Raw genomic sequence first — 25736 nt, forward strand, 5'->3', positions numbered from 1 at the left:
CGCCCTCTTGCGGTCATCATACTTGGCGGCTCTCTCCAGGTGGCATGCCAAGACACATTGGGGATAGGAACAGGGCTGCTGAGGAGTCTCTGTCCCAACTCAGTCCCCGACACTGAGCATCTCCCTCACACTTTCCATGCCAGACCTACAGAATAATGGCAGCGGCCTAGGGAGCCCTACTCTCTTGAATACCATCAGTAAAGCTCACTGAACCAACAAAAAAGAAAGAAAAGGGAGGAAGGGAGGGAGGGAGGGAGGAAGAAAGAACAAAAGAACGAACAAGCTGTGTGTGTGTGTGTGTGTGTGTGTGTGTGTGTGTGTGTGTGTGGTGCACAAGCTTAGTTCCAGCACTTGGGAGGCAGAGGCAGATGGAGCTCTGAGTTTGAGGTCAGACTGGTCTACAGAGGGAGTTCCAGGACAGCCAAGGCTTCACAGAGAAACCCAGCCTTGAGCTGCCCACTCCCTCCTCCCAAAAAATAAAGAAAAAAGGTGACTCCTGTATGTGATGACCCTGTCCCCAGGTATACCGTGGTCCTAATGCCTAGTCCCCATGGGCATGATCTTATTGGGGGGGTCTCTGCAGCCAACCAAATTAAGACTACATCATTAGGGTGGGGTCAACTCCAGCATGACAGATGTCCCTCTTAGTGAGGGATGAGGGCATGCCAGGACAGGCACACGGAGGCCAGCAGATGTCTAACAGGCAGCGAGGCCTGAACCAAATCCTCTCTTTGGACCCCCAGAGGGAACAGGCCTGCTGCAGACATCTGTGGTGCCATCGCGGCTCCTTAGGAAACAAATACCAACTCCAAGAAGAGCAAGCGTTTGTCATGTTACATGCCAGCAAGTACCTGTGATGGCTTCATTTCTTCACTGTGGACGGTGGGCCCCAGGGTTTGATAACTCCTCAACAAACACTGGGCACCACGCCACGCCAGGCATACACTAGGCAAGGACACTGTGGTATCTGTTTGCATCCCAGGCCTCCCTTCAGTATCTACGAGTGACCAGGTGAGCTGGTGTGTAGACCACCCTGGACTCCTTTCTAACCCTCAGGGATCTGTCGTGGTGCAGTCTCTGTCCAGATTTATAAGACCCCAAGGGGCACAGTATCTATGCCCAGGAAGTAGGCCAGTGGCTTTCACAATGCCAGGCTTTCAGAAATGCCCAACTGTGGGGCTGGATCGCCCCCCCCTCCCCCGCAAAGGCACAAATTTCTCCTGAGCCCCACCCAGGTCCCACCAGGAGGCCTCAGCCTCACACTGAGCCCAGAGAGCTCCCATCTCTGTAGCGGACACCCGCCACCCACTTCTGCTACTGTCCGCGTCCAGTGCCACCCTGTGTCAGGCCACGAGCGCCAACACTTAGTCCTCTCAATGTTAAGAACATGATGGAGCCAGCGAGGCTGAAAATGCTTGTGTTAATAGCAGCAGTCTGCAGCTTCGGCACACTTTAATGGGGACCATCTGCCACGAGCAGGCGGCAGGCACAGCCAGCCCCTCCCCATGTGTGCAGCACCCCATCACACGCTCTCAGGTGGGGGAGATAAGGTTTGGATCTTTGAGGTTGGCCAGAACTGCGGGGAGGGATTTTGAGGCGCCCCGGAGGCTGGGTCCGGGACTAGGACATGCAAGATTCCAGGAAGCGCCTCTGTCTCGGCTGGCCGGGACACAGGGTCACCAAAGCACTGATGCATAAAGCTGAGGAGGCGTGGCTTAGGGTGTGGCCCCGCCCCCCACCAATCCTGGATCTGCTGTGCTCTTCCTGCAAAGGCCCAGGGAGGCCTCTGCTCTGAGGCAACTCTGGCTCTGCCCTGATCCAGCCACAGGGCAGTTCCTGCCTCCGAGTGCCTGTTTCCACATCTTTAGAGTGGGAGTCGTGAAACGTCCACCCAAAGCGTGTCGTGAACACCGAAGCGGTCTAAGAGGAGACCCTGGTAGGAAGCCACCCGCTTGGTGGTGACCAGGTACGGGAGGAGGGCTAACATCTTCCATGGCCAGGCAGACCTCAGTGGGGAGGCTTCACTCCCAGTCTGAGCTGTGATGAAGGTGGAGTGGCCCACACAGCTCTGAGCCTCAGTTCCACGAAGCCTGTGGTGGAGCTAGTTGGAACTGGGACAGAAAACGGAGATCCTTTGAGTCTCAGATCCCCGCATCCCCTGCTGCAGCGCAAGGTGCACAAGTCACAACCTAAGCACGGGGCTATAGCGTGGCCCCGCTGGGCAGGGGGATCTTATAGCCACTGCGCAGGAGCACAAGGCAGGTACCCAGCCCTAAGGCCCCTGCCAGCAACACGGCACCCAGGGCCTTGAGGAAGGAAGTCCTGGTCCGGGTGAAGGAGCCGGGGGCCATGATGCCAAGCAGGGCGGTGCTGACGGTTAGTGTATAGAGGATGGACACTCCTGTGTTGAGGGCCACGATCTTCCCGAACTTGGCAAATGGGGCGATGATGCAGAAGAAGAGTGGGACGGTGGCGATGACAGTGGTGAGGGCACTGGACACAATGGCCACACCAACATGCCGAACAGCCTCCAGTGTCCTCCACTGGCGCTGAGAGCTGGCATCCTGAAGAGGGGGGAGGAGGAAAGAGAGAGAGAGCATGTGAGCACACACTGTGCCTGAGACTGGCTCCCATCCCATGCTGACAGGATGTAGGCCAGGAGGGTATGCGGAGTGGGTCCTCAAAAATGGGGGATCTGATTGGAGTTATTCCATTCTTTTAACCAAAAAAAGGAATTACAAGTACAGCTGACTTAATTTTTTTTTTTTTTTTTGGTCACCATTTAATCAGTCTTCTATTAAACCAGGAAAAAACAAAATGGAGGGCAGTAAGCTTTAGTTTTCAACTTGACACGGCCTGGAATCACCTGGAGGATAATCTTAAGAAGGGATTATCTACATTGGGTTGGTCTGTGGGGATTGCTAACAGGTGTGGGAAGACACCATTCCCCAGGCAGGGCATCCTGAACTGTGGAGTGGTGCACAAGTCCAGCACAAGCAAGCAAGAGAGAGCACGCATTCATTTTCTCTCTGCTCTAGACTGAAGAAGTAAGTGACTGGACGGCTTGAGTTTTCGCTCTGACCTGCCCGTAATGATGGCCTATAAGTGGAATTAGTCACAGCAACTTCCTCTAAAGTGCTTTTTGTCGGGGGTACACTACCACAGCAAAAGACGTTTAACAACTATGATCCCAACCCCCTCCTTTACGTCCACAGCAAGCTTTGGCTGTTGCTACACCATTGGAGGGCTGCAGGGCTGTGGTCTCGTGACCGGAAACACACCCTATGCACTGCAGCTGCGGGTGGAGACAGTGAAGTCCAAGGACGCAGCTTGCTTACACTGTCGGTACGGGATGTCCATCTGTCCCTGTGGGCCCTCCCATTGGCCCCAAGGTAGGAGGTGAGTCAGGGGACAGGCACACCAGGGACTGCTTACCTCAGCCTGCTGCGGGGGTAGGTTCTCCCCAGCCAGCAAGTAGCCTTCTACCAGATGGACACAATAATCCACAGAGGAGCCAACCAGGATGGAGAGGGAGATTGCCTCCACGGCGCCCATCTCCCAGCCACTCCAGTACATGATGGTCACCACGAGGCAGACGATGCCTGTAAGAGGGACAGCAAGGGTGACAGCTGAGACCTTTTCCTTCCTGCCTGTGTGGTCCTGGGAAATGGGAACATCTTGAGTCAAGAGAGATGATGGTGGTCAGTGTCAGAGAGAAGGGAAGGGATGAGGAAGGAGGCAGGTATGACAACGTGCCACTCGTCTAAGTGATGCTGCAGAGAGATACCTTGGCTCCACTGACACAGACGCGCCATTTCTGTGTGTCACGGTCACATAATGCCAAGCCAAGGGTCTTTTTTTTTTTTTTTTGTACAGGTGAGAATGGTGACCAGGCTTTTGCTAAGACTCGATGGCCAGAGGCTCAGTGAAACGTGGAGCCTTGATGACCTGAGCATCCCTTACCTGGTCCCACTTGCACCAGCCTGGCCCACTGTTCCACAGCCACAACACCCACACCTGGCCCGTTGCCTCCCGCCACGCGCCCTGGCTGATCTAGTTTCTGGCACACATACCTAGGATACTCAGAAGTACAGGCAACAAGAGCAGGACGTGGGTGGTGAACACGGCCACCGCAGCCACGCAGATGAGCAGGGAGAGGACCAGGCCGTACAGGGCACTCTGTACCCCTGCAAGGTAGGAGAGAGGGGGACTCAAGGGGCTGCAGGGGGAAGAGACTGCAGCTCCCCTTGCCCCCAGTACAGAAGTTACCAGGGTTGTATGAAAGGGCAGTCACAGCCAGCTTGGCCACCCTGGGGTGTGGGGCTTCCCAGAGTCTCTCTCCAGGGCAGCAAGGTTTGCCCATAGGTGAATTTTATTTGGAGTTCAAGGAGTGGCCCCTAGGAAGGGCCATGACATACTTTTAAAATTATTACTGTGTGTGTGTGTGTGTGTGTGTGTATGTGTGTGCGTGCGCCCATGTGCTACAGCACACATATACAGGTCAGAGGGCTTTGTGCCATCAGTTCTTTTCTTCCACCATGGGGCTTAGGGATTGACTCAGACCATCAGGCTTGCATAGTAAGTGCTTTGATCCACCGAGCTGCCTTGCTGGCCTGAATGTTACTTTCCGGGTGGCTAAATTTAAGATCACACATGGACAGATGTCACCAGCAGGAGAGGATCCACACTCCGGCTTCTCATCAGCCGCCTCGTGGCTGCATCGTACTTCCATGGGGGTTCTGAGCCAGGACTTGGGTTAACAGAAGAGTAGCATAGACAGGCCACCCCATGCCCTGGACGTGGGTGGGTAGCAGCCCCTGTGTGGCTACACACCACCTGGCCTGGGGGAGGGTTGGCCTCCCACCCACCTATGATCTCCATGAAGATTTGCTTCCAGTGTTCACAGGTCTGGAAGCCCCGTCGCAGGGCTGAGCCCTCAGGGAAGGTCTGCAGCTGCTGCCGGAGGAAGCTCTCCCAACGCAGGTAGTCCGAGTAGGTCTGGAAGGAGGACTTGCCCTTGTATGTGGTCTGCAGGGGACACAGGCTGGTGAGACTAATGGGTCTGCTTACACATCCTAGGGACAGCTACTCAGTGGCCACCATGGGAGGGTGTCCTGTGAGGATGTGGGTGCTGAGCCATGCCCTATCCACTGCCAGGAGCTCTGGACCAATATAATACTCTTAGACTCTTCCACGTCCCCTTGTGCCACCATCTGCCTATTCAGGAAGCCTCTCCACATGATCCTAAGACTGGCTAGGGTCTAGGGTCCATCTCCTCTGAGATGCTTTCTCTGCTCAAGATGGGCCTCCTCTGGGCTCTCAAGAACAGAGCACCCCTCCCATACTCCCCCATACTTCCTCACAGCTCTCAGCACATCTTGTCAGATGCTTGCCTCTTAGCTGAGGGTGCACGCACACCAGGCCTTAGGCAGCCTGCTAGCTCACAGTGCACAGCCCTAAGAAGGATCCAGGACCTTCTCCTGTGTTGCTTCACTGGCCCAGTTCTGTTCGGGCTATGAAGCCGCTTCAGCATGTGCACGCACAGATGTGTGTGAACGGGTGTGTGCATGTGTATGTGCGTGTGCGCCTGTGCGCCCGTGCACTGAGGGTCAGTTGGAAGGGGTTGCCCTGGTGGATGGTTGAGATGATCAAGGACATCTCTGGTTTCAAGGTGGCTGTGGCGCATCAGTCTGAAAGAAGGAAGGCAGCCCACCACAGGCTACAGTGTGGATGGACCTTGAAGGACATCACGCCCATGAAAAGGACAAGTCTGTATGATTCCATTTATGTGATATATTTAGTGTAGTTAAACACAGAAAGTAGAATGGAGGTTGCCAAGGGCTGGGGGGAAGGGTAGGGACGTGGTGCTTAATGGGAACAGAGGATCCATTAAAGTTTTACAGATGGATGATAGCAGTGACAGTCCAACAGTGACAATGTACTTTTCCTTTTTCTTGAGACAGGGTCTCACCATGAGGCCCTGGCTGGCTAGGAATTCCCTACATAGACCGGGCTGGCCTTGTACTCACAGAAATCTACTTGCCTCTGCCGCCTTCCAAGTGCTGGGGTTAAAGGTGTCACCATGCCCAGTTGCCAATGTTTTTAATGCCACAAAAATGGCTAAAATGGCGGGATGGCCAAACTCTACTGTCACTTTGACAGGATTTAGAGTCACCAAGGATTGGATGAGGCACATCTCTGGATATATATATATATACAGGCCATTTTGTTGGGATTTTAGAAGACCAGAAAGCAGAAAGGAATGTGGACAGTAAAGACTGCGTGCTTGAAGTTTCAGATGGGAGCAAGCGATTAGGGAATTAGACCAGAGTCCATTCATATTATGGTCTGGCAAAAAAACCAAAACAACAACAACAAACCCCAAAGCGTTGTCTACATCTTGTCTATGTTCCTGTGATGGGCAACTGTAATTGTCAGTCTGAAGTAATCTACAGCCACCTGATAAGCTCTCAGGAGCTGCCTACGTCAGGTGGGCCTGGAGGCTCGTCCATGGGAGGATTATCTTGACTGGGTTAACTGAGATAAAACCTACTCACTGGGGGTGGCACCAGCATCTAGGTGGAGAAGTTTGAGCTGTGTAAGAGCATAGAGCCAAGGAGCTGGAGCGATGGCTGGGTGGTTAAGAGCACTGGCTGCTCTTGCGGAGGAGCTGGGTTTTATTCCCAGCACCCACAAAGTGGGTCACAACCATCTCTAACTACAGTTCCAGGGCATCTGATGCCCTCTTCTGGCCCCTGTGGGCACTGAATATATGTGGTGTACAGACATACATGCTGGCAAAACACCTATACAAATATAATAATAATAAATTGATAATAAAAAATAATAATGATATCTTAAAGAGTGGACAAATACAAGCATATATGCATTCATGGTGAACTAAACCATTTGAAGTCGTGAGCCAGATAAATCTTTTCTTTTGTAAGTTCCCTCCCTCCCTCCCTCCCTCCTTCCCTCCCTTCCTTTGGTATCAGCAACAAAAAGCCAACCAATACAGATACTAAGTTTTTTTTTTTTTTTACAATGTTTTACCAAAAGTAAAGAAGGAACATCCTGCCTGGAACTTTGACTCAGATCTTGTATCAGCCTGGGATTCTCCTCACTGGGTTAGGGGTCTCCAGTCACATGATCTGCATCAGAGACTTTATGGTTTGTAGTAACACTGACCATGGGAGACCACACGAGGGGCCTGAGGGACAGGTGCTCCCTTCCACTTTTCACCTGGTCTTATTTTTGACACTCCCTGCGAGTGTGTTATTTCTTGTGGGGCTGTGTCTCTGTAACATCCAAAGCATGCAGGGGAAGGCTTAAATTTATTTTTAAAGATTTATTGATTTTATGCATGTGGATATTTTATCTACCTGTACACCAGAAGAGGCCATCTGATCCCATGAGACTACCATTATAGATGGTTGTGAGCCACCATGTGGGTGCTGGGAATTGAACTCAGAACCTCTGAAAGAGCAGCCAGTGCTCTTACCTGCTGAACCATGTCTCCATCCCCAGCCCCCCCCCCCCCCCGCCCCTTTTGGGATAGGGTTTCTCTGTGTAACCCTGGCTGTCCTGGAGCTCACTCTGTAGTCCAGGCTGGCCTTAAACTCAGACACTCAGAGATGTGTCTGCCTCTGTCTCCTGGATGCTAGTATTAAAGCTGCCACCACTCAGCTAGAGGAAGGCTTATTTAAACCCTGTTTTGTAGGTGGAAAATAAGAGGCCAGAGGAAACTGGGATCTGATCCATAACGTCATCCAATCACACCAGGGCCAGGTAAAGGTCAGATTCCTGGTCTGCAATGGAGTCAGCAGATACTTTGTCAAGCCTGAGATACTGGAGTGCCAGGTCTCGGGAGGCCAGGTGGGGTGATGCGACTGTGTGTGTATGTGCACGCGTGTCTATACGTGTTCCTATACACCTGCCTTGGCAGATCCAGGGAACATAAAGATGACTGTGTGTGTGTGTGTGTGTGTGTGTGTGTGTGTGTTTCCTGGCCTCCCTTTATCCCCATAGATCCCCACAGATGGTGTAGTCAAATGAGGGTGGGTGGTGCTTACCAATGACAATTGCTAGCTTTGTACCTCAGACCAACGCCTGGGCAACTTTCTCCGGCCTGGGCTGAGAGACAGGAGTGGAGGGGACATATGCTTAAGGTGATCACACTAGGCGGGGGCCCCCAGTCTCACCGACTCGAAGGCCATGGAGATCCACTGTACACGGCCCTCCTTGACACCCACTGCCCCATGGGATAGCTGCCCTGGCAGCAGGTTGGGCTCAGGCAGCTCCTTGCACTCAGGGTGCAACATCTGCAGGAAGGAAGAGATGCTGTACCCTGTAGGAAGAAGCAGGAGGAGGTTGTGGCAGGAAGAGTAGCCATTCCCACACATTACACCTGGGCGTGCACACTTGCCTGCCTCTCGAGCTTCCGAAGTGTTTGCAAACGTGGAACAGTGTCATTGAGAGACCTACAACCCATACTTGCCACTGAGGTGGCAAGTAATATTCTGGGGTCAGTCACTGAAGTCAGGTGGTCCTTGGACCAGCCACATGCCTTGCCCTCAATTTTGGAAGAGCGCCCCCTGGAGGTATACCTGTATGTTGAGCCAGTATGTCCCTGAAGCAGTCACTTTTAAGCCTGTGCATTTCTGGGAAAACATCTGTACAGAGCTGTGAGCGCTGTTTGGGCACACTCCAGCACAGACACCCGAACACTAGGCACGCACTATCAAGCTGTGTCATGTGGACCATGGCCTCCCAGCCTCCCCAGCCTTAACCACACATACCTGACGGCAAGCACTGGGCCCCTCCTGGCTTCACCAGCTCCAAGTTGCCCGCGATGGCCTTGCAGAGGCGACACAGGTGCCCGATTTCTTTGAAGAGGTCAAAGCTGCTGTCGTAGACGACGCTGCCCTTTCCCAAGGAGACACACCGGCCCAGGCACTCAGTGAGTTGCAGACTCAATTCCAGACCCCCCCCTTCCCCACTGTGGGGACAGACCCTGCAGCACCCCCTTTTACTGTGTTACCAGCATGTCACACCCTCACGTGGGTACCCACAATTCCCTTTGCTCTGCCCCTTTGGTGCCTCTGATCCAGTAACAGCTCACCCCGCATCCCCCTGTTTTCTGTTCTCTCTCTCAGCTGGACTTAGTGGACTCCTTTGCTTCCAGCCAGCTCTACCTTGCCTGCCTGTCCCCTCCTCAGGCTCCCACTCTGAATGTGGACAGTAACCATGCAGAAAGACAGACATCACCTTCTTCCTTTCATGCCTGTGCCCAACCCAAATGACCACCTATAGTGACATTGTAAGTACACTTGTCAGGCCTTTCAGTTATACATGGTCAGCGATGTCAACATACAGACCCCACCCTAGAGGAGGGCAGCCAGGGTGGGTCCCCAAATGTACCCATTCTCCTGAGTAACTCTCAATCACTTCTGCTCAGCCCCTCCAGGGGGAACAATGCACCCCCAGGGGCCTGTGGGCTGGAGGAGCTGTGTAGAAGTCAAGAGTGCGTGTGAAGAGCTGGCCTGGCAGGCCATACACACGTGACTGTTTTCAAGTTTCTGTCGCAGCTGGGGCCCTTCCATGTCTGCCCAAAGTGGCCATACCGGGTCCCCGATAACGTGGTTGTCCATCTGCTGGGTGCGGTTGATGCCGACGATGCCGAAGACCACGAAGACCATGGCCCCTGTATCCACCAGCGGCCTCACTGCTGGCTTCCCGCAGCCTGTGTTCACACAAGGATTGAAGCCAAAGGTGGCAGAGATGCGGGCCTTGGGAACTGCAGGAGGGGGTTCAGAGCCAACACTGAGGGTGGGGCCCAGGCTTCGGAGGCTCCTCCCCTCGATCCCCCCCCCAGGGATGTGCCCCCCACAAAACTACCTTTGTCACTAGGCACATAGAAGAAGCCTTTGGTGGGCCCATCAGGGCTGGAGCTGAGCAAGCACCCGGGTGGCGTCACACACAGGCGCCCATGGAAGGGGGGCTTGTGAGACTGAGCAAAGTAGAGCTTCCTGTGGAGGCAGGGAGGCCAGGCTGAGTTGGGAAGGCCAAGAAAAATCAGAGGTGGTGAGATGCGGAACCCTGGCTGGGCTTGGGGGTTCAGGAAAGGGCATGGCAGGGCAAGGTAAAGGAGGCCACTTCCGGGGCCAAGGAGGGTCCCCCAGGCCTGGGGTCTGGAGGCTTCCGGTTAGTTCTGCCTCTGTTATGGCGAACCTGACCCTGGTCAAGCCCCTTCCCACTGGTTCTCGGTCTCCCACACTGGCACAAGAGGAGAGAAAGCATAGGTGCCCTGTGTAAAACTGTCCTCCAGGGTTCAGGGAGAACCTAGGGCCAGCCTTAGCGTCCTCCACGGCAGCCTATCGGGCCACTGCAACCCGAAGAGTCAAGGAGCCTTGAGTTTGCTGTTGGCTTCTAGTTTCTTCCAGTTTACCCAGGGAAATGCCAGGCCCCAGGCCACAGCTGTGCATAGAGAACAAGCCCAGCCTCGGAACCCAGGAGTGGACAATCCACCCAGAGACAAGGGATGCTCAGGTGGAAAGGACCCAGCAAGAGCCACCTCACCACCTGACTTCACCCCGCTACTCCAAGTGGAGTGGGGAGCTGAATGCCCCAAAGCCAGTTCCTTGTCAGACCACAGTCTGCAGGTAGCACACGTAGTGTAGGCCTGGAATGGAGGCTGGGCTGCTCCTGGGTATGGATACTAGTCTGCCAGGATGCTGTTGCCACTCGGTAGTTGCCCATCTCCCAGGGAGGTGCTCGCTACCTGATCCTGCCCCTAGCATGCTGACACGCAGTGCATATTGGGTGCTTGTAAAATTACTGGCTGGATACTTGGATAGTGGATACTTCTTACCTGAAAAATAAGGTTGTGTTCGTAACAGAAGGGTATAAAACCTGGGACAAGACTGCCCTGGGAGGCGGGCGGTGGTGGTGCACGCCTTTAATCCCAGCACTTGGGAGGCAGAGGCAGGCGGATCTCTGTGAGTTCGAGGCCAGCCTGGTCTACAAAGTGAGTCCAGGACAGCTAAGGCTATACAGAGAAACCCTGACTCAAACAACAAAAACAAAAACCAAAACCCACACCAAAACAAAACAAAATGAAACAAAACAAAAAGACTGCCTTGGGGACTTGGGACTCCATGAGGTGGAGAACATAGCTCTCATTCAGAAAAAAAATGAGGCACCCGCCAAGTGCCATGGAGTGGAGATGAGTGTGAAGTAGCAACTACAACAAACACAACCTGTGCCGCTCCCCAGCAGTCCAGGAAGCCCAGGAAGCCCTCTGCTTACTAGGAGTGGGTGAGAGCCTTGGACAGGAAGCGTGGCACACACTCATCCAGTCAGAAGAGACCTACTGAGTGTCTGCCATGTGTCAGACACCACACGATATGCTGGGGTGAAGACAGAATGACTCCTCAGAGTGCCCTAAAGGGGCTGGACAGGCCGCAGGCCAGACCAACATGACTGCAGGTGGCAACTGGGCCAGAAACAGCCGCAGGGGCTGCACGGAGAGTCTGAGAGGGGTGATGTCAGATAGGGCAGGGGCTCTGTGGCGTTAGGCTAAAAGCTTGAATCTGGAGGAGTAAGGCTCTGGAGGACAAGAGGAGAATGCTCTGGGTACAGGGAACGAATGCCAAGGTCCTGAGGTGAATCCAGGGGTTGGCTATGGTAACCCTGCAGAGCTGACCAGAAAAATGGCAAACTGGAGTGTATGTCCCCCTCATTCCCCACTCAGAAAGAGAGAGAGAGAGAGAGAGAGAGAGAGAGAGGGAGGGAGGGAGGGAGGGAGAGAGAGAAAGAGGCAAAATGAAACAATAGTGGTCTGGGCACCATATCTGCACGGCTCTTACCGCGTATGCTGTTGCTCCTTGGTGGCCACGTAAAAGCTGAAGTCAAACTTCCAGCCCCTCTTGGCGTCACAGGCCAAGGCCGTCACCATCCACTTGCGGGAGGGGCTCGCCGCCTGGAGCAGCCCTACTGTAGACATACAAGCGGTCAGCTTCTTGGTGAAGTCACCAAAAGGCGCTCTATACACCTAAGCAGTGGGTTGACAGAGACAAGACACGTGACTCGGGGAGGCTGCCTCGGCCTGCCCGGCCTCAAGGTCTGTCCCCTCCCTCCTTGACCTGTCTCCCACCCTACCCTGGTTCCCAGAGCTCAGAGGCCTAGATCTGAAATCGAAAGGCAACTCCTCCTCTCTCCCTTTGCTCCCTTTCTCTCCGAACCTCATTTTCTTCCCAGCAGAAATCAGTGGGCTAGCCCTAACTGTTGACGTGACTGGGAAGAGAGTTTAAATTCTGAAGGACTGTCTACACTGGGTTGGCCTGTGGACACGCCTGGGGGAGATGTCTCAAGTTAACTGATTCGGAAAGGCTCAGCCCACTATGGGCAGCACCATTCCCTAGATGGGTGTGTGTGTGTGTGTGTGCGTGTGTGTCCCCAGAACAGTATAAGAACAGAGAAACAGAGCTGAGTACAAACAAGCAAGTGAGCACCGATGTATGCATTCCTCTCTGCTCCTTACTGTGGTGTGATGGGACTAGCTGTTTAGCTGTTCCGAGTTCTTGCCTTGCTTTTCCCCCCAGGGATGAACTGTAACCTAGAATTTATAAGCTGAATTAACCCCTCTCTCCCTTAAGTTGCTTCTCATTGAAGGTAATTTTATCACAGCAAGAGAAATGAAACTAGGATACTAGGTGGCTTCTCGGGACAGGTTCTGTGCCTGGATCTAAGGACTGAGCCTAGGCAGGATGGGCAAGGCTCTGCCTTTGTGGGGTTGGCAGTGGAGATGGTGTCAGATGCCAGCTGAGCCAGATTCAGTCAGACAGGACCATTGGGTGAGAGAAGTGGTAGGGGGGAAGGGAAGCGAGGCAGGGCTGTGGGGGGACGGGTTACATTTGTGATGCAGGAGACAAATATGACCAGGTAGGTTCCGTGACAGTCCCCTGGATGGTGGGAAGGGTTAAAGGAACACGAATGATCCTGTCGAGGGGACATCGAATCTGGATGTAGCCATGGGAGGCTGCTGTCTGCTTGGGCATGTCTCTTTGCTACAGGAGGAACTCTGAGCTGCCAGTGTGGCCAGTTACTGCATTCCAGCTGTCAGGTGGTGCACAGCTCTGGTCCCCTGTGTATACAACAGGTCTGTCTGGATGCAGACCCTGTCCCACATCTGACTGCTATGGGCTGGTCCTCATGTGCCTGGAGCATCTCCATCTTCAAGGGCCCTGCTCTCTGCCTACATGGCCAGTATCCACCAGTACGGCACCAACAGCCCCCTCCCCTCAGTGCCTGAATTCATGACGGCCTTAGGCTCACCTGGAAGGATGGCACCTCTCCATCTCCAGGGGACACGGCTTGCCAGGGGGCAGGTAGGCTGGCATTGAGGGAAAACCTGTAGACAGCCGGATGGCCTTTGCTCTTCACTTTGGAGATGTACACGGTGCTCATGGACTCTGAGGATAAGCAAGGGATGGAAGAGGAGCCTCGGGATGTGGCAGAAACCCGCCTTGTTCTGATGGTCCAGGAGCCGAGCACCCATCTTGGGCTCATCCTCAAGTGATGCTGCCCCTTTCTACGTGAGAATGATGGGAGGGGATGGGTCATGGGGTGGGTGGTGGTGCCGGCGGAGGTGGATGTGGTGATGGTTATGGGATATGATGGCGAGAAGTAATGTTCGTGATAGGGTAGTGATGGCGGGAGGTGATGGTCACAGGACAGGACAGTAGGAATGAGCGGTGGGAGGTGATGGTTATGGGATGGGGTAGTGGCAGTGATGGTAGGAGGTGGTGGTGATGGTCACGGGACTGGGTGGTGACAGTGACGGTGGCAGGTGAGGATAACAGGGTGGGGTAGTGCCAGTGATGGTGGGAGGTGCCAGCGGTCACACATGGAGTCACACCAACGATGGTGGGAGATACCAGCAACGAAGTAGGGCAGCGTTGCCATCAACAGGACACGGTGTGAATGGTAGGCTAGGTCTGTTAATGACAATGGTGAAAACAGCTGGGGACAGGGATAAACATAATTGTCCACTACGGCTGCATCCCCTTTTTAATGGAGACGCCAAGAGTCAAGGTTCAGGATACCCCCACACTGACTCTCAGGATGGTTTTGGTGACCAGGGCAGGCTCACGAAGGCTGCAGTAGGCAGAAGAAGCCTTGAGTTCTAGTCAGAGTGGGTTGCTGAGACGGTGGGTGAGGGTGCTGAATTTTCCATGTGCTGCCCCTTAAATGACCCAAGGACACAGGCTCTGGATGTCCTGCTTTCCATGTAGAGTGAGACACGAGAGGACCGGGGTGCATCCATGGACCCCACGCCACTCACCCTGTGCAGTGGCCTCAGGCCGGCTGGCCCAGGAAGCCCCGGAACCTCGTTTCTTCTTCTCCAGCGATGTCCTGATATTGTTCTGCAGGCTGTGGGGTTTCTCCTGGAACAGACCTGCCCCACCCCCACACTGAGTCAGGGACATGGGAGCCCCTCTGGCCGTGACTTGGTGGGCAAGGAGGACAGGCCAGGGTCTGTGAAGGGCCCAGAGGCTGGAGGGAGTGGATATCAGTGGTTTGAAGGAGACTTAACAGAACCAAGGAAAACATAAAATGTTTATTATGCCTCCCATCTGGAGGATGACGTGCTGGCGATGTCCCCATGTGCCTGCTGTGCCTCGCTTTCCCAGATCTATCAGGTGAGGATAAAGTGATCTGTTGCAGCACTACAGACGAAAGTTGTTGCTGTTGTGGTTTTTTTATTTAAGCTTCTTAAAGAGTGTTTATATTTTATGTTAAAATTAATGTGGTAAATATATTAAATATTCATATTATAATAACATAATATTAGCAGTGGGACTGGGAGGAAAAAAGGGCAGGGGCTGGAATTGGGCTGTAAAGTGATTAAATAAATAAAATTTAAAAATAAAAATAAAAAAGAAAGCTTTTTTTTTTTTAAACTAAGCGAAACTTCACACATTAAAATAGCAGTCCTCACAGCCATCCTGAGGTTGGGGTTACTAACCTCACTGGCAGAGGGGAAAGCTGTGGTTTTGGGGACCAGGAAGTAAGGGGGGTCCAGGAGAGGCCGCCCCTTTGTAAAAACCCTCTTTGCTGCCACACCGAAGGTCTCCCTAGAAAGAGGTTCAGTGTGGCTTGCAGTGGGTACAGGAGTTGAGGCCGCTCTCCTTCACATGGCTGCTCTGGTGTCTGTGCAGCTGGGAAGTGGAGGTGGCAGGGGACAAGCAGGAGGTCCCTGGGACTGTGTGTTAGGATTGTAGAGCTGCTCTGACCCCTGGTGGGGACCTGGGGGCTGAGGTGGGGCTGTCTGTGAGAAGCTGGGCTCTGGGTACCTGTCAGAGTCTGCCATCGTGCATTCAGCTCCTGCCACGACCAAGGGCAAGGCTGGGTTAATGGGAACAATGCCCTAATTAAGTGAAGGCGATTACGGCAGTGGCAGCCCGGGCTCCTCTCCTGAGCAGCAGGCATTTGGTTCAGTTAAGCGTCTCTCCTTTACCTTTTTACCAACTCGGTTTGACACTTGCCCACCCTTGCTCCACCCCCCCCCCCCCACTCTCCCCGCCAGACACCTGGAAACCCACGCCTCCCCATCTTGTTTATCACAATGCCTGCTGTGTGTCATCGTCCAAACAGGTATCAAACCATTCCCAAAACTGTCACTCTTCAGCTCCTCCATGCCTCTTCTAGAGATGGCACAGCCTCCTGCCCACCTCCATCTGGTCCACCAACCCTAATCCCCCCAGAACCCTGCTTGTCCCATCAAAGGACCGGTCTCGGCTCCCACAACCACCCTCTCACACTTGGCTGTGCTCTTCAGCATCTCCACCGCTGCCCTCAGCCTAGAGCCTTCCTTCCTTGCCCTGGGGAGCCTGGCCTGACTCACCTCCCCCCCCACCCCACCCCCGCTTCCCCTCTCTCCCCCCTGTGCCCCCCCCCATCTCCTTTGGGTCTAACTTACTCCTTTCCTCCCCAGCTCTATTAGTTTGATGACATCCATTCTTTAAGTATCTGCTTGGACACTTCCTTCGGGCAGCCTCCCAGGATATTCATGCTCATAGAGCACCCCCTTCTTCCCCCACAAAGGCTGCCATCTGCGATTGTAATAGCTTGTCCCTGATGCCGATAATGTGGAGCCCCCTGAGCCCAGGGTGTGTGTCCCTCCCACTCACGGCATCTCTGCAGTCTCTCATCTTTCAGGCCCACAGTGGGCTTAGGTACCACAGGAGGCGGGCTCAGCCAGTGGGGATGCTCACCAGAGCAGGTGATGCAGGAAATGCCCTCAGCACTCAGGTTGTACTTGAGGTCCAGCAGCACCTGAATGTTGGTGTCAGGCCGGAAGAGCAGTGGGGCCCGGCTGGCGGGGCGGAGCCGGCTGGCAAACACCAGGGACAGGATGAGGATGGAGACGAAGAGCCCTGTGAGGAAGATGCCGTGAGAGACGGTGCCCACGGAGGATCCGAGGCTGGTACCTGACCCTGACAAAACCTCAGTCAGTGTGGAGAAGAATGGGAGGGAGAGGGCCCCACCCAAGGCGGCGGGGGTGGGGGTGGGGGTGGGGATAGCTATGTCTCTGTGGAGTTGCTGGGGCTTGGTTGTAAGCTACAAGATGGCACTCTTCCACGAAGGTTAGCTAGTGTCTTAGAGCCCCTACCCCCACCCCCGCCCCTACCCCTGCCCCCTTCCCACCCCCACAGTCCCTGGAAAGCAGGCACTTCTGTTTGACTGCAGTAGATCTGATGAGCTATTGAAGGTGGTGGTGGTGCCTCATGTATGCCGAGCTTTTGGCAGGCCTCTCACCAAGCCAAGACCTTTATATGTATCACACTCCTTATAGCTGTCTAACTAGACCCTTATTTCTTTTGGGTGTTAGGGAGATAGAACCCAGGCCTGGTACATACATTCTGCCACCGGGCCACGCCCTAGCCCCAGACTCTGTTACCACTCTCACTCTTAGAACAAGAACAGAAGTGTTAGACTGGCTGGCACAGCCAAGGCCACAAGGGCAGAGGGCAGAACTGGGGTTCAAACTCAGCCAGGCTAGTCTACTCTAGGGCCAAGCACGAGTACTCTGCTCTCTCGCCTGGCACATGGCGGCTTGTAGGCAGTGGCTGAGGAGGAGGAGGAGGAGGAGGAGGAGGAGGAGGAGGAGGAGGAGGAGGAGGAAGAAGAAGAGGAGAAGGCCAAAGAAGAGGTCCAGTCCAGGCCTCTGAGAATTATTTCTCTCCCAGTGCTTGTTGCTGCTCCCACCCCCTACCCCACCCCTGGGTGTGTGTGTGTGTGTCTGCCTTCAGGAAGGGAATGGGGGCACACTCACCTACAATCACCCAGCGGCTCTTGACAGCTGCCCATAAAACCCAGTGGTGTAACAGCTCTTGCAGCTGGGCAAGGAGCTGGCTCCTGCCGTTCCCATCCGGGGCGGACTGCAGACCCTCACAGGGCACAGAGACCAGCGATGCGTCGCCCAGCTCTAGAGACACTGCTAGGCAGAGTGGTAGCCAGTGAAAGCCTGAACCATAACCCGCCCCAGCCCGCACTGGGGAAGCCCACATGCTGGGTGAGGGCCTCCACAGGCCTTCTGGCCTGCCTCCCTACCTTCGAACCTCCCTGTGGAGGCCAGCCCCACTCAGGCCCGCCAGCTCTCTCTCACCTGGCTCATCCTCCACGTTCAGCAAAGGGATGTCATCATCCAGGTAGGGTAGGGGGCCCTGGGCAGGGCCATCCCCAGCCCGCTCTGGAGCTGCAAACAGGTCCCCAGGGAAATGCAAGGAGCTCTTGCGACCGCATTTCTGGTGGCAGCTATGGAGGGCGTGGACAGGCATGAGGCTAGGAGGATGGGGCAAGGCCAGGAAATCCCATGGGCCCAGGGAGCACACAGCTGCTCCTGCCTCTCAGGAAAGGTACCAGTGACTACAGGAGCCAGCGCTGACTTCCTTCTGGCGACACCTACCTACCCTCAGCTGCTACTTTTCCTCTGGGGACACAAAGAGTCACAGGAGGTGAGACGTCTGCTCTATGATGCCCAAGGCTAGGGTCCTGCACAGTAAGAGGACACGGGCCCTCAGGTCCTTGAAGGAAACAGTGGTTTTAAAGATGTGGGTAAGCTAGACATCTGCTTCTTCCCTGTGCCCTGCCCAGCCTAGAACTAGGCACACAGAAGAACCCGGAGGGTTTGGATCCAGGGGGCAGGAGGTTGTGGCTATTTAGGGTGTGAGGGGTATAGGCCGCTCACCTGCTCTGGCAGGAGCTCTCCAGGGGTGCCATGTAGAGGCTCCAGAGGCCCAGGGCCGCAGGCATGGTGAACAGCACGGCCAACCAGCAGCACGTCACAATGAGGGACATGAACAAGCCAAAGTCATGCACAGCTGGGATCTGCGGCCAGGAGGCAGGGAGGACAGGATGCTGGTCAGTCAGGCTTGGGTGTCTCTCCATGGCCAGAGACAACCGGAGGGAGGGACAACAGCACTGGGCCTGGAGGGCTGTGCTGGACACAGCAGTAGAGACAGTGCTGTGCTTGCTCCACTGAGGCAGAGGCTCTGGTTTACAACAGCCACCTGGGAACGGCCAGAGTAAGCATCTGGTAGTGGCCGCTACCCAAGACACATCACACAGAGCCAGGCTGCAGGTTGATGGAGAGGAAGGGAAGGTTGATACCCCAAAAATAGAAGCAGGGGGTCAGGGGCAGGAGCCCCCCCCGAAATCCCGCAGGCACCTGACCAGGGCTGTGGCAACTGGAGGAGACCCTCGCCAATCAGCAGGCAGACGTGAAGTTTGTGAAAACACTTCACCACCTGCCCCCAGAATAATCCATTGACAAACTGAGGCCCAGAAGAGAGGTTTACATGAGCTACTCAGCCAAGTCACAAAGTCTCTCAAAGATGTGCTCCTAGGACACAGAGCCCCACTCAGGAATGTGGGAGTGGGAGTGGGAGAGAGAGGAGGGGGAGGAGAGAGGAGAGGAGAGAAAAGAGAGAAAGAGGAAGGGAGAGGAAAGAGGGAGACAGACAGACAGACTGTACAAGAAAACAAAATGGGGCAAGTGGCAGGACGAGATCAAACCAGGAATGAGGAGACAGCTGCCTTCACCGGTGGCGCCACTATTATCTTGGGTTATAAAGATCAGATGGTAAAGAGCCTCAGAAACGCCCGTCTCCCAGGACACAGTCAGAGTGCCTATTCATGAGCACCAAAAACTAACTGTGCCGTTGTAACCGTTCCACTTATTGGTTTTGGAATGGGTGGTTAGTCACAGAAATGGTCCACAGAGTCACAGCACCTTGAGAGGAGGTGCTGGGGTCAGGAGCCAGCCGTGTGTGGGCAGATGGGAAGCCAGGACAAGGACCTCGGGCAGGCTTCGCACCTGGGAGAAGACGTTGGCTGCATAGGCAGCGGCAGTGGTCAGCGAGGTGAAGAAGGTGGCCTTGCCTGCTGTCTGGATGGTGTGGATCATGCGCAGTTGGGGGTCCTCCAGGTGGGTGGCCTGGCGGTAAGTGTTGATGAACACAAAGACATCGTCCACACCTGCAGGAAGGAGGCCCGGCCAGAGGGCAGCCCAGCTCAGGTCCTGCTTCTGTGTGCCCGAGATCAGGTGCCAGGACAGTCCCGGTAGGTAGCTCAGCACTGGCTTAATGGAGGCCATCTGACTGGCTTCATCCTGAGGTCAAGCTCCACCCACCTGACTTCTTGGTCTCGTCCAGCCACTCCGAGAATTACCTACCATGCTCCTTGGTCCCACCCACTGTCTCCAAGCCCCACCCACAAAGTCTCAAGTCCCACCTACCAGACTCCTTGGCCACACTGACTGGGTTAAAGCCCCATCCATCAGGTTTTCTGGTCCCACCCACCCCTCTTCCAAAGCCTAGCATCTTGTCTTCTCACCATTCTCATCATTACCCAGAAACCTTCTTGGGGAAAGGGGCGGAGTTCTCAAGTGGGAGTGCCCTGTCATGGCTAGGAGACAACTCACCAATGCCCACGATCACAAAGGCGGCCACTCCGTTGAGGATGCCCAAGTACTGGATGCCAAAGACCACATGGTAGAGGAAGAGGGCCACTAGGCAGCTGAGTCCGATGCTGGCAATCCCAAAGAAGGACAGGAACACTGGGCAGGACGAGGAGCAGAAGGGGCCGTGGAGGAGGATCCTCCCAGAATACAGGCCTCCCCGCCCTTCAGTGACCCTGACTCCAGCCCCTCACCCTGGGCCCCCTGCACTGTCCTGTCTGCTCCCAGTCATGTGCGGTGACAATCTGCAGGATTTGAAGCCTTTCATTCCCAGAGAAGGGGCTGGGCAGAAGGCCCGTGTGGTAGATGAAATCGTCTGAGGTCAGGCGGTGCGTGGGACTTTTAACAGGTCCTCACACACAAGGAGAGAATGTGAGTGTTTTATACTGTGTGCCACCCAAAGGGGACCAGAGGCTCCATGGTGCGGGACCTATGTCTGGTTCATCAGACATCGGGCATATATCTAGCACCCAGTTAATATTTGCTGAGTGTATTTCATGTCCTGTGCAGCTTTCTATCACTGCCCACTTGGGCAAGGGCACGCGTCCACTGTATACAAGCAGCAGTCAGAGGTAGCCAAGGCACGTGAGGAGGTGATGGCAAAGGGGCAGCTGATGTATATAAAATAGGCTCCTGAATGATGCACATCAGTCTGAAAGTATCCCAGGTGCCCCTACACAAAGTTGCAATGATGCCTGAGCACCATCTGGCCCGGCTCTAACGATGGGTTTGAGGCTACTCTGGCATCCTTGAACAGGTTGGTGCGAGCTGCGGGGAGAGGAGGCGCTGGCTCTGTGAGATGCCGTACCTGAGCAGGAGGTGAGGATGTAGACCAGGGCGGCGATGCAGCTGCTACTGATGAAGGCAAGGAGCATGTCATTGTTGAAGGTCCTGCGCACCTCATAGTCGAAGAGGTCTGTCCCCCCGTAGAGGACCTGGACTTTGCTGGAGGAGGAAGGCCGTGGAGGGAGGAAAGACAAGAAAGGGATTGAAGATGCCTGTGGGCACTTGAGAGCCAGAGCCCTGCCCTCCATCAGCGGCTCTTTACCTTGCCTGCTCATTAGGATCACTTGAGCTACCGAAAGTCCTGATATCTAGGACTGATGCCAGGCAAATTAAATCATAATTTCTTGGGTGGAGATGAATCAAGTAGGGCTTCCCCACCCCACCCCCCAAGTCTCCCAGGTGATTCAACGAACAGCTGAGGTTGAGAACTCCCATTCCACGAGGACAATAATCAGTGACAATCAGCCCCTGTGTCACCTTCCACTTCTCAACTGTCCACGGAAATCTAAAGTCAATCAAACCGGCTCCAGACAATCCCAGCCCCACACTGCTGTTTTTTTGTGTGTGCTCAATACAAGTTATTTTCCACAAGAAACCAGATGACCGAACTGTCTTTCTCTCGTGTGTATGTGGTATGTACATATATGTTCATGTGTGTGTGTGTGTGTGTGTGTGTGTGTGTACGTGTGTGTGCAGACGCACTTGCCTTGTTGATGTAGGGAGTCTTCCTGCTTGATTCCTCTCCATCCTATTCACTGAGGCAGAGTGCTCAATTGAACCCAGAGGTCTCTGACACCACTAGTTTGGCTAACCAGCTCGCTCTGGGGCCCCCCATCTCCACTTTACAAGCTTTAGAGTTGCAAGTGGGCTGCCACACTCATTAGACATCTATGTGGGTTCTGGGGATCCTAGCTTCGGTCTTCAAAGTCAGACAACAAATGCTTCAACACTGGGAAGTCTCCCCAACCCAAAACTGCATTTCATCTGTTTGTTGTTTGGTTGTTGGTGAGATGGAGGTCTCACTAGGTAGCCCTGGCTGGCTGGCAAGTACTATGAACTGGACTTGAATTCACAGAAGTCTGTGTGCCTCTGCCTTGTGAATATTGGGATGAAAAGTACACCCAGCCATCCCAAACTATTTTTTTAAGATTTATTTTTATTTCATTTGTGTGTTTCTCTGTGTGTGTCACATATGTGTGGGTACACACAGAGGTTCACGGAAGGCATCAGATCCCCTGGATCTGGAGGTACAGGTGACTGTGAACCACCTGATGCGGGTGCTGGGATTTGAACCTGAGCCCTCTGAAAGAGTACCACATGCTCTTAACCACTGGGCCACCTCTCCTACACCCAAACTGCTTTTAAATATAAGCAAGAGTGAATGCTTCTGGCCGTGATGGAGCAGCAGCTTGACATCAGGACTGACTTTACCGCTGCAACCACAAAATATGAGAAACTGAGGCTGGAGAGACAGCTGAGTGATTAAAAGCACTATTTATAGATGGTTGTGAGCCACCATGTGGTTGCTGGGAATTGAACTCAGGACCTTTGGAAGAGGGTTCTTAACCTCTGAGCCATCTCTCCAGCCCCCTTATTTTATTTTTTAAAGAGTTATTTATTTATTCAGTACACAGTGTGGGCTGGAGAGATGGCTCAGAGGTTAAGGGCACTGACTGCTCCTCCAGAAGCCCTGAGTTCAATTCCCGGCAACTACATGGTGGCTCACAGCCATCTATAATGTGATCTGATGCGCTTTTCTGGCCTGCAGGTGTACATGCAGGCAGAGCACTGTATACAGAATAATAAATAAATTTTTTTTTAAAGTACATAGTGTTTTGCCTGAATAAACACCAGAAGAGGGCACCGAATCTCATTATAGATGGTTGTGTGCCACCTAAAAGCACTCTTTCAGAGTACCTGGGTTCCATTCCAGCACCCATATGCTGGTTCACAACCATCCACAGCCCCAGCGGCAGGGGATCCAACAACCACCCACCTAGTGCGGCAGATACGCATGCAGGTAAAACATACATGTGCATAACATAAAAACAAATCTAAAAAGTTCTTTAAAATATGAAAAAAAAAAAAACCACCACGAAACAAGACTCTGGACACCAGAACACAAAGGGTGGCAACCCTTTGAGATGAGAAAGAAATCAGGCGCTATGGTTTCCTGGCTCACGCCTTGATGGCATTGCTGTACTCACGACAGCCTCACAAGATCAGTTTACTAGTTTTCCTAGGAGCCGGAAAATTCCTATGCTTGATGAAAACTGTGACTCTGTTGATCCAAAGACCAAACAGCCAAAGGGACAGCAATGCACATCGTAGCTGAACTGCTCGGACACGCTCATCAAGAGAAAAACTGACAGAGGGGGAAAAAGACGTGTCCACACTGTGGAACAAAGGGGGAAAAAGACGTGTCCACACTGTGGAACAAAGGGAACAATAATGACAGATTTCTTGTCTGAAATGATGAAAGAAAAAAAAAAAAGAAAAAAAAAAAAAAAGCAGAGCAGTGTCTCCAGACACTCGGGAGGAGCACAACCCAGAATTCCATACCCAGCAAAAACACATTTCAAAAGCAAAGGCAAAAATCAAACTCTGTCAGATATACAAGCCTGAAATTACCTCTGGTACACTGAAACTACTGAAGATGCTAAGGGGGCCCCTCTGGCAGAAAGGATGAGGATCTACACTAAAGACAAAATGCACTGTAAATGGAAATGCCGCGCGTAAGATATGCGATGCCTTCATTTATTTCTACAACCGAAAACAGCCACTTACGAATAACAACACAGTTGTGTGGGGTTCATTACAGGCGGCGGACCCCAGGAGCGCAGAGGCCACTGGAAGCACGGAAGGGTTATGATTCTATAATATGGTACCATCTTCAATATATCCTGTGATAGTTAAGGAAGTGTACTACGAATCCTAAAGAGTTATGGCTAAAAAGAAAAATAGGATTAAAATAAGAGCACAAGAAACAACTCATGAGAGGGAATAAATGAAGTTTCCAGAAGGAAGAAATGAATTTCCCATTCTATCCACTCAGCACTAGGTTCTGAAGGTGCTAGCCAGTGCAATCGGGCAAGAAAAGGAAAAATAAAATGTATCTGTACTGGAAAAGAAGGTTCAGTTCTGTCTCCATCAATACAACGCATACTTATCTGTGTGGAAAACGCAACAGAATCTAAAAAGCAAAGCAACAACAACAAAAACCCTAAGTTTTTGTTTCTGTAACAAGGTCACAGAACACAAAGGGAATTTTAAATTAACAGTTGGAGAATAAAATTTAAAATTAGACTATTACAGAAGCACGAAAAAAAAGGAATGTTAAGATAAAAAAAAAATGAAAATTTACATTAGACACATCATGCTCATGGGTCCAAAGATGCAACAACCTTTTAAGGTGTCGGTCACATTCGAGATCCCAGTATTTTTCTCTCTCATGGTACTTGGAGTTGAACCTAGGCCTTCAGCATGCTGAGCACTGCTCTACCACTGGGCAACAGCCTCAGCTGTTTCTAGTTTTTAAAAAATAATCTGAGACAGGGTCTTGTTGAATTATCCAGGTGGTCCTCAAACACACAAGCTGGACCATTATTCTCCTGCCGCCCCCCTCCCCCACCTCCAGATATCTTGGAATTACAGATTTGTGCCACCATAGGTCACACTACTCATTTAACTATTTATTTAAGAAATAAATGAGCTGATTATAAAATTCATCTGGAAGCGCAAAATATCTAGAATAATTAAACTAAAAAACAAACAAACAAACAAACAAAAACAACCAAGACTAACAATGATGCCAAGGCGTGCAGGGCACTGTGCATCCCCGAGGTAGGGTGCTTTGCCCAGCATGTATAACACCCTGGCCTCCATCTCTAGCACAGAAGGAAACAAACAAACAAACAAACAAAACGCAGGTATGAAGTTATGATCATCACAACTGTGTAGTTCTCAAATGCAGATCTGCGGAACAGAACAGACATTTCAAAAACAGACGCACACGGAGACAGTTTTTGTCCAAGGCTCACCTGCAGTTCAGCAAAGAAAGAAGAGCCCATACAATAAATGACACCGGGCTAACCAGATGCCTGTGTACGAATAACAAGCCTCAGTCCATACCTCGCTCCGTGCTCAAAAGCAAACTCAAAAATGAACGTCATAGTACAAGATGGGAAAGCTCGGTAAAAAAATGGAGTCGCGTGGGCAGTTGTTAACATAGAAACCCACACATGGCCAGAGCACAGAGATCAAACATTTGTAGGGTGCTCAGCCACAAACGGGGACACACCACCAAGGCTCAGAGAAGATGGGGAAAGGGGTGGGAAGACTTAAAACGAGATTTAGTTTGACTTTGTGTGTATGAGTGGTTTGCCTGTATGTGTGTGTGAATACCATGAGTGAGCAGTGCCCATGGAAGCCAGAGAGGGGGTCAGGGCCGCTGCAATTGTAGTTATAGATGGCTGTGAGCTGCCATGTGGGACCTCTGCATGGGCAACGAGTGTTTTTAACCGCTGAGCCATCTCTCCAGCGGCTATACAAGACCAGAGGTGGAGGAGGACCAGAGGGAGACGTTTCCTCTGCACGTGATAGGACTCTACACTCTGGGACTCACAGTAGCTGTGTCTTCCGCACAAGATCAAGCCAGTAGCATTCCACCTCGGAATATGGGATGGGCTCCTGAGTGCCCAGCCCAGGCTAAGCAGCTATGGACGCTGACGGCTTCTGGGAGAGGAGTCAGTTTTCTTTAAGCGTGTGGCCCCTGGTAGGTCTCCTGTGCTCAGTGGATGGTCCCATTGAGTATATGGGCAGCATAAACTGGACTCAGTAGGTTATAAAATGAAAAGGGCATTATGGGTAGGGGTCGAGGTAGAGGACCTGGGAGGAGTTAGGGGAGGAGTGAAAGAACGTGGACAAA

General features: G+C 52.9%; 1 protein-coding gene across 2 annotated transcripts in view; it reads right to left on the bottom strand.

The window, feature by feature from the left end:
* Nucleotides 1-1401: 1401 nt before the first annotated feature.
* The window catches only part of DISP3 (dispatched RND transporter family member 3), a 48278-nt gene continuing 23943 nt past the window's right edge, over nucleotides 1402-25736 (bottom strand). Inside the window, exons 4-21 of one of the 2 annotated variants that reach the window (XM_084784929.1) lie at nucleotides 20832-20968; nucleotides 19988-20122; nucleotides 19382-19542; nucleotides 18254-18393; nucleotides 17672-17820; nucleotides 17339-17500; nucleotides 16278-16439; nucleotides 14345-14458; nucleotides 13336-13472; nucleotides 11868-12052; nucleotides 9898-10028; nucleotides 9624-9742; nucleotides 8799-8925; nucleotides 8202-8347; nucleotides 4869-5028; nucleotides 4074-4187; nucleotides 3436-3602; nucleotides 1402-2564 (exon numbers count right to left, since the gene is read on the bottom strand). In XM_084784929.1, coding sequence (XP_084641055.1) covers nucleotides 2202-2564; nucleotides 3436-3602; nucleotides 4074-4187; nucleotides 4869-5028; nucleotides 8202-8347; nucleotides 8799-8925; nucleotides 9624-9742; nucleotides 9898-10028; nucleotides 11868-12052; nucleotides 13336-13472; nucleotides 14345-14458; nucleotides 16278-16439; nucleotides 17339-17500; nucleotides 17672-17820; nucleotides 18254-18393; nucleotides 19382-19542; nucleotides 19988-20122; nucleotides 20832-20968 — 2809 coding nt within the window. In that variant the 3' untranslated portion in view covers nucleotides 1402-2201. Of the gene's footprint in view, nucleotides 2565-3435; nucleotides 3603-4073; nucleotides 4188-4868; nucleotides 5029-8201; nucleotides 8348-8798; nucleotides 8926-9623; nucleotides 9797-9897; nucleotides 10029-11867; nucleotides 12053-13335; nucleotides 13473-14344; nucleotides 14459-16277; nucleotides 16440-17338; nucleotides 17501-17671; nucleotides 17821-18253; nucleotides 18394-19381; nucleotides 19543-19987; nucleotides 20123-20831; nucleotides 20969-25736 lie in introns of both variants that reach the window. The other variant, XM_084784928.1, reaches the window with a different exon arrangement.

This window comes from Acomys minous (genome assembly GCF_964271855.1).
Source record: "Acomys minous genome assembly, chromosome: 6".
Lineage (NCBI taxonomy): Eukaryota > Metazoa > Chordata > Mammalia > Rodentia > Muridae > Acomys > Acomys minous.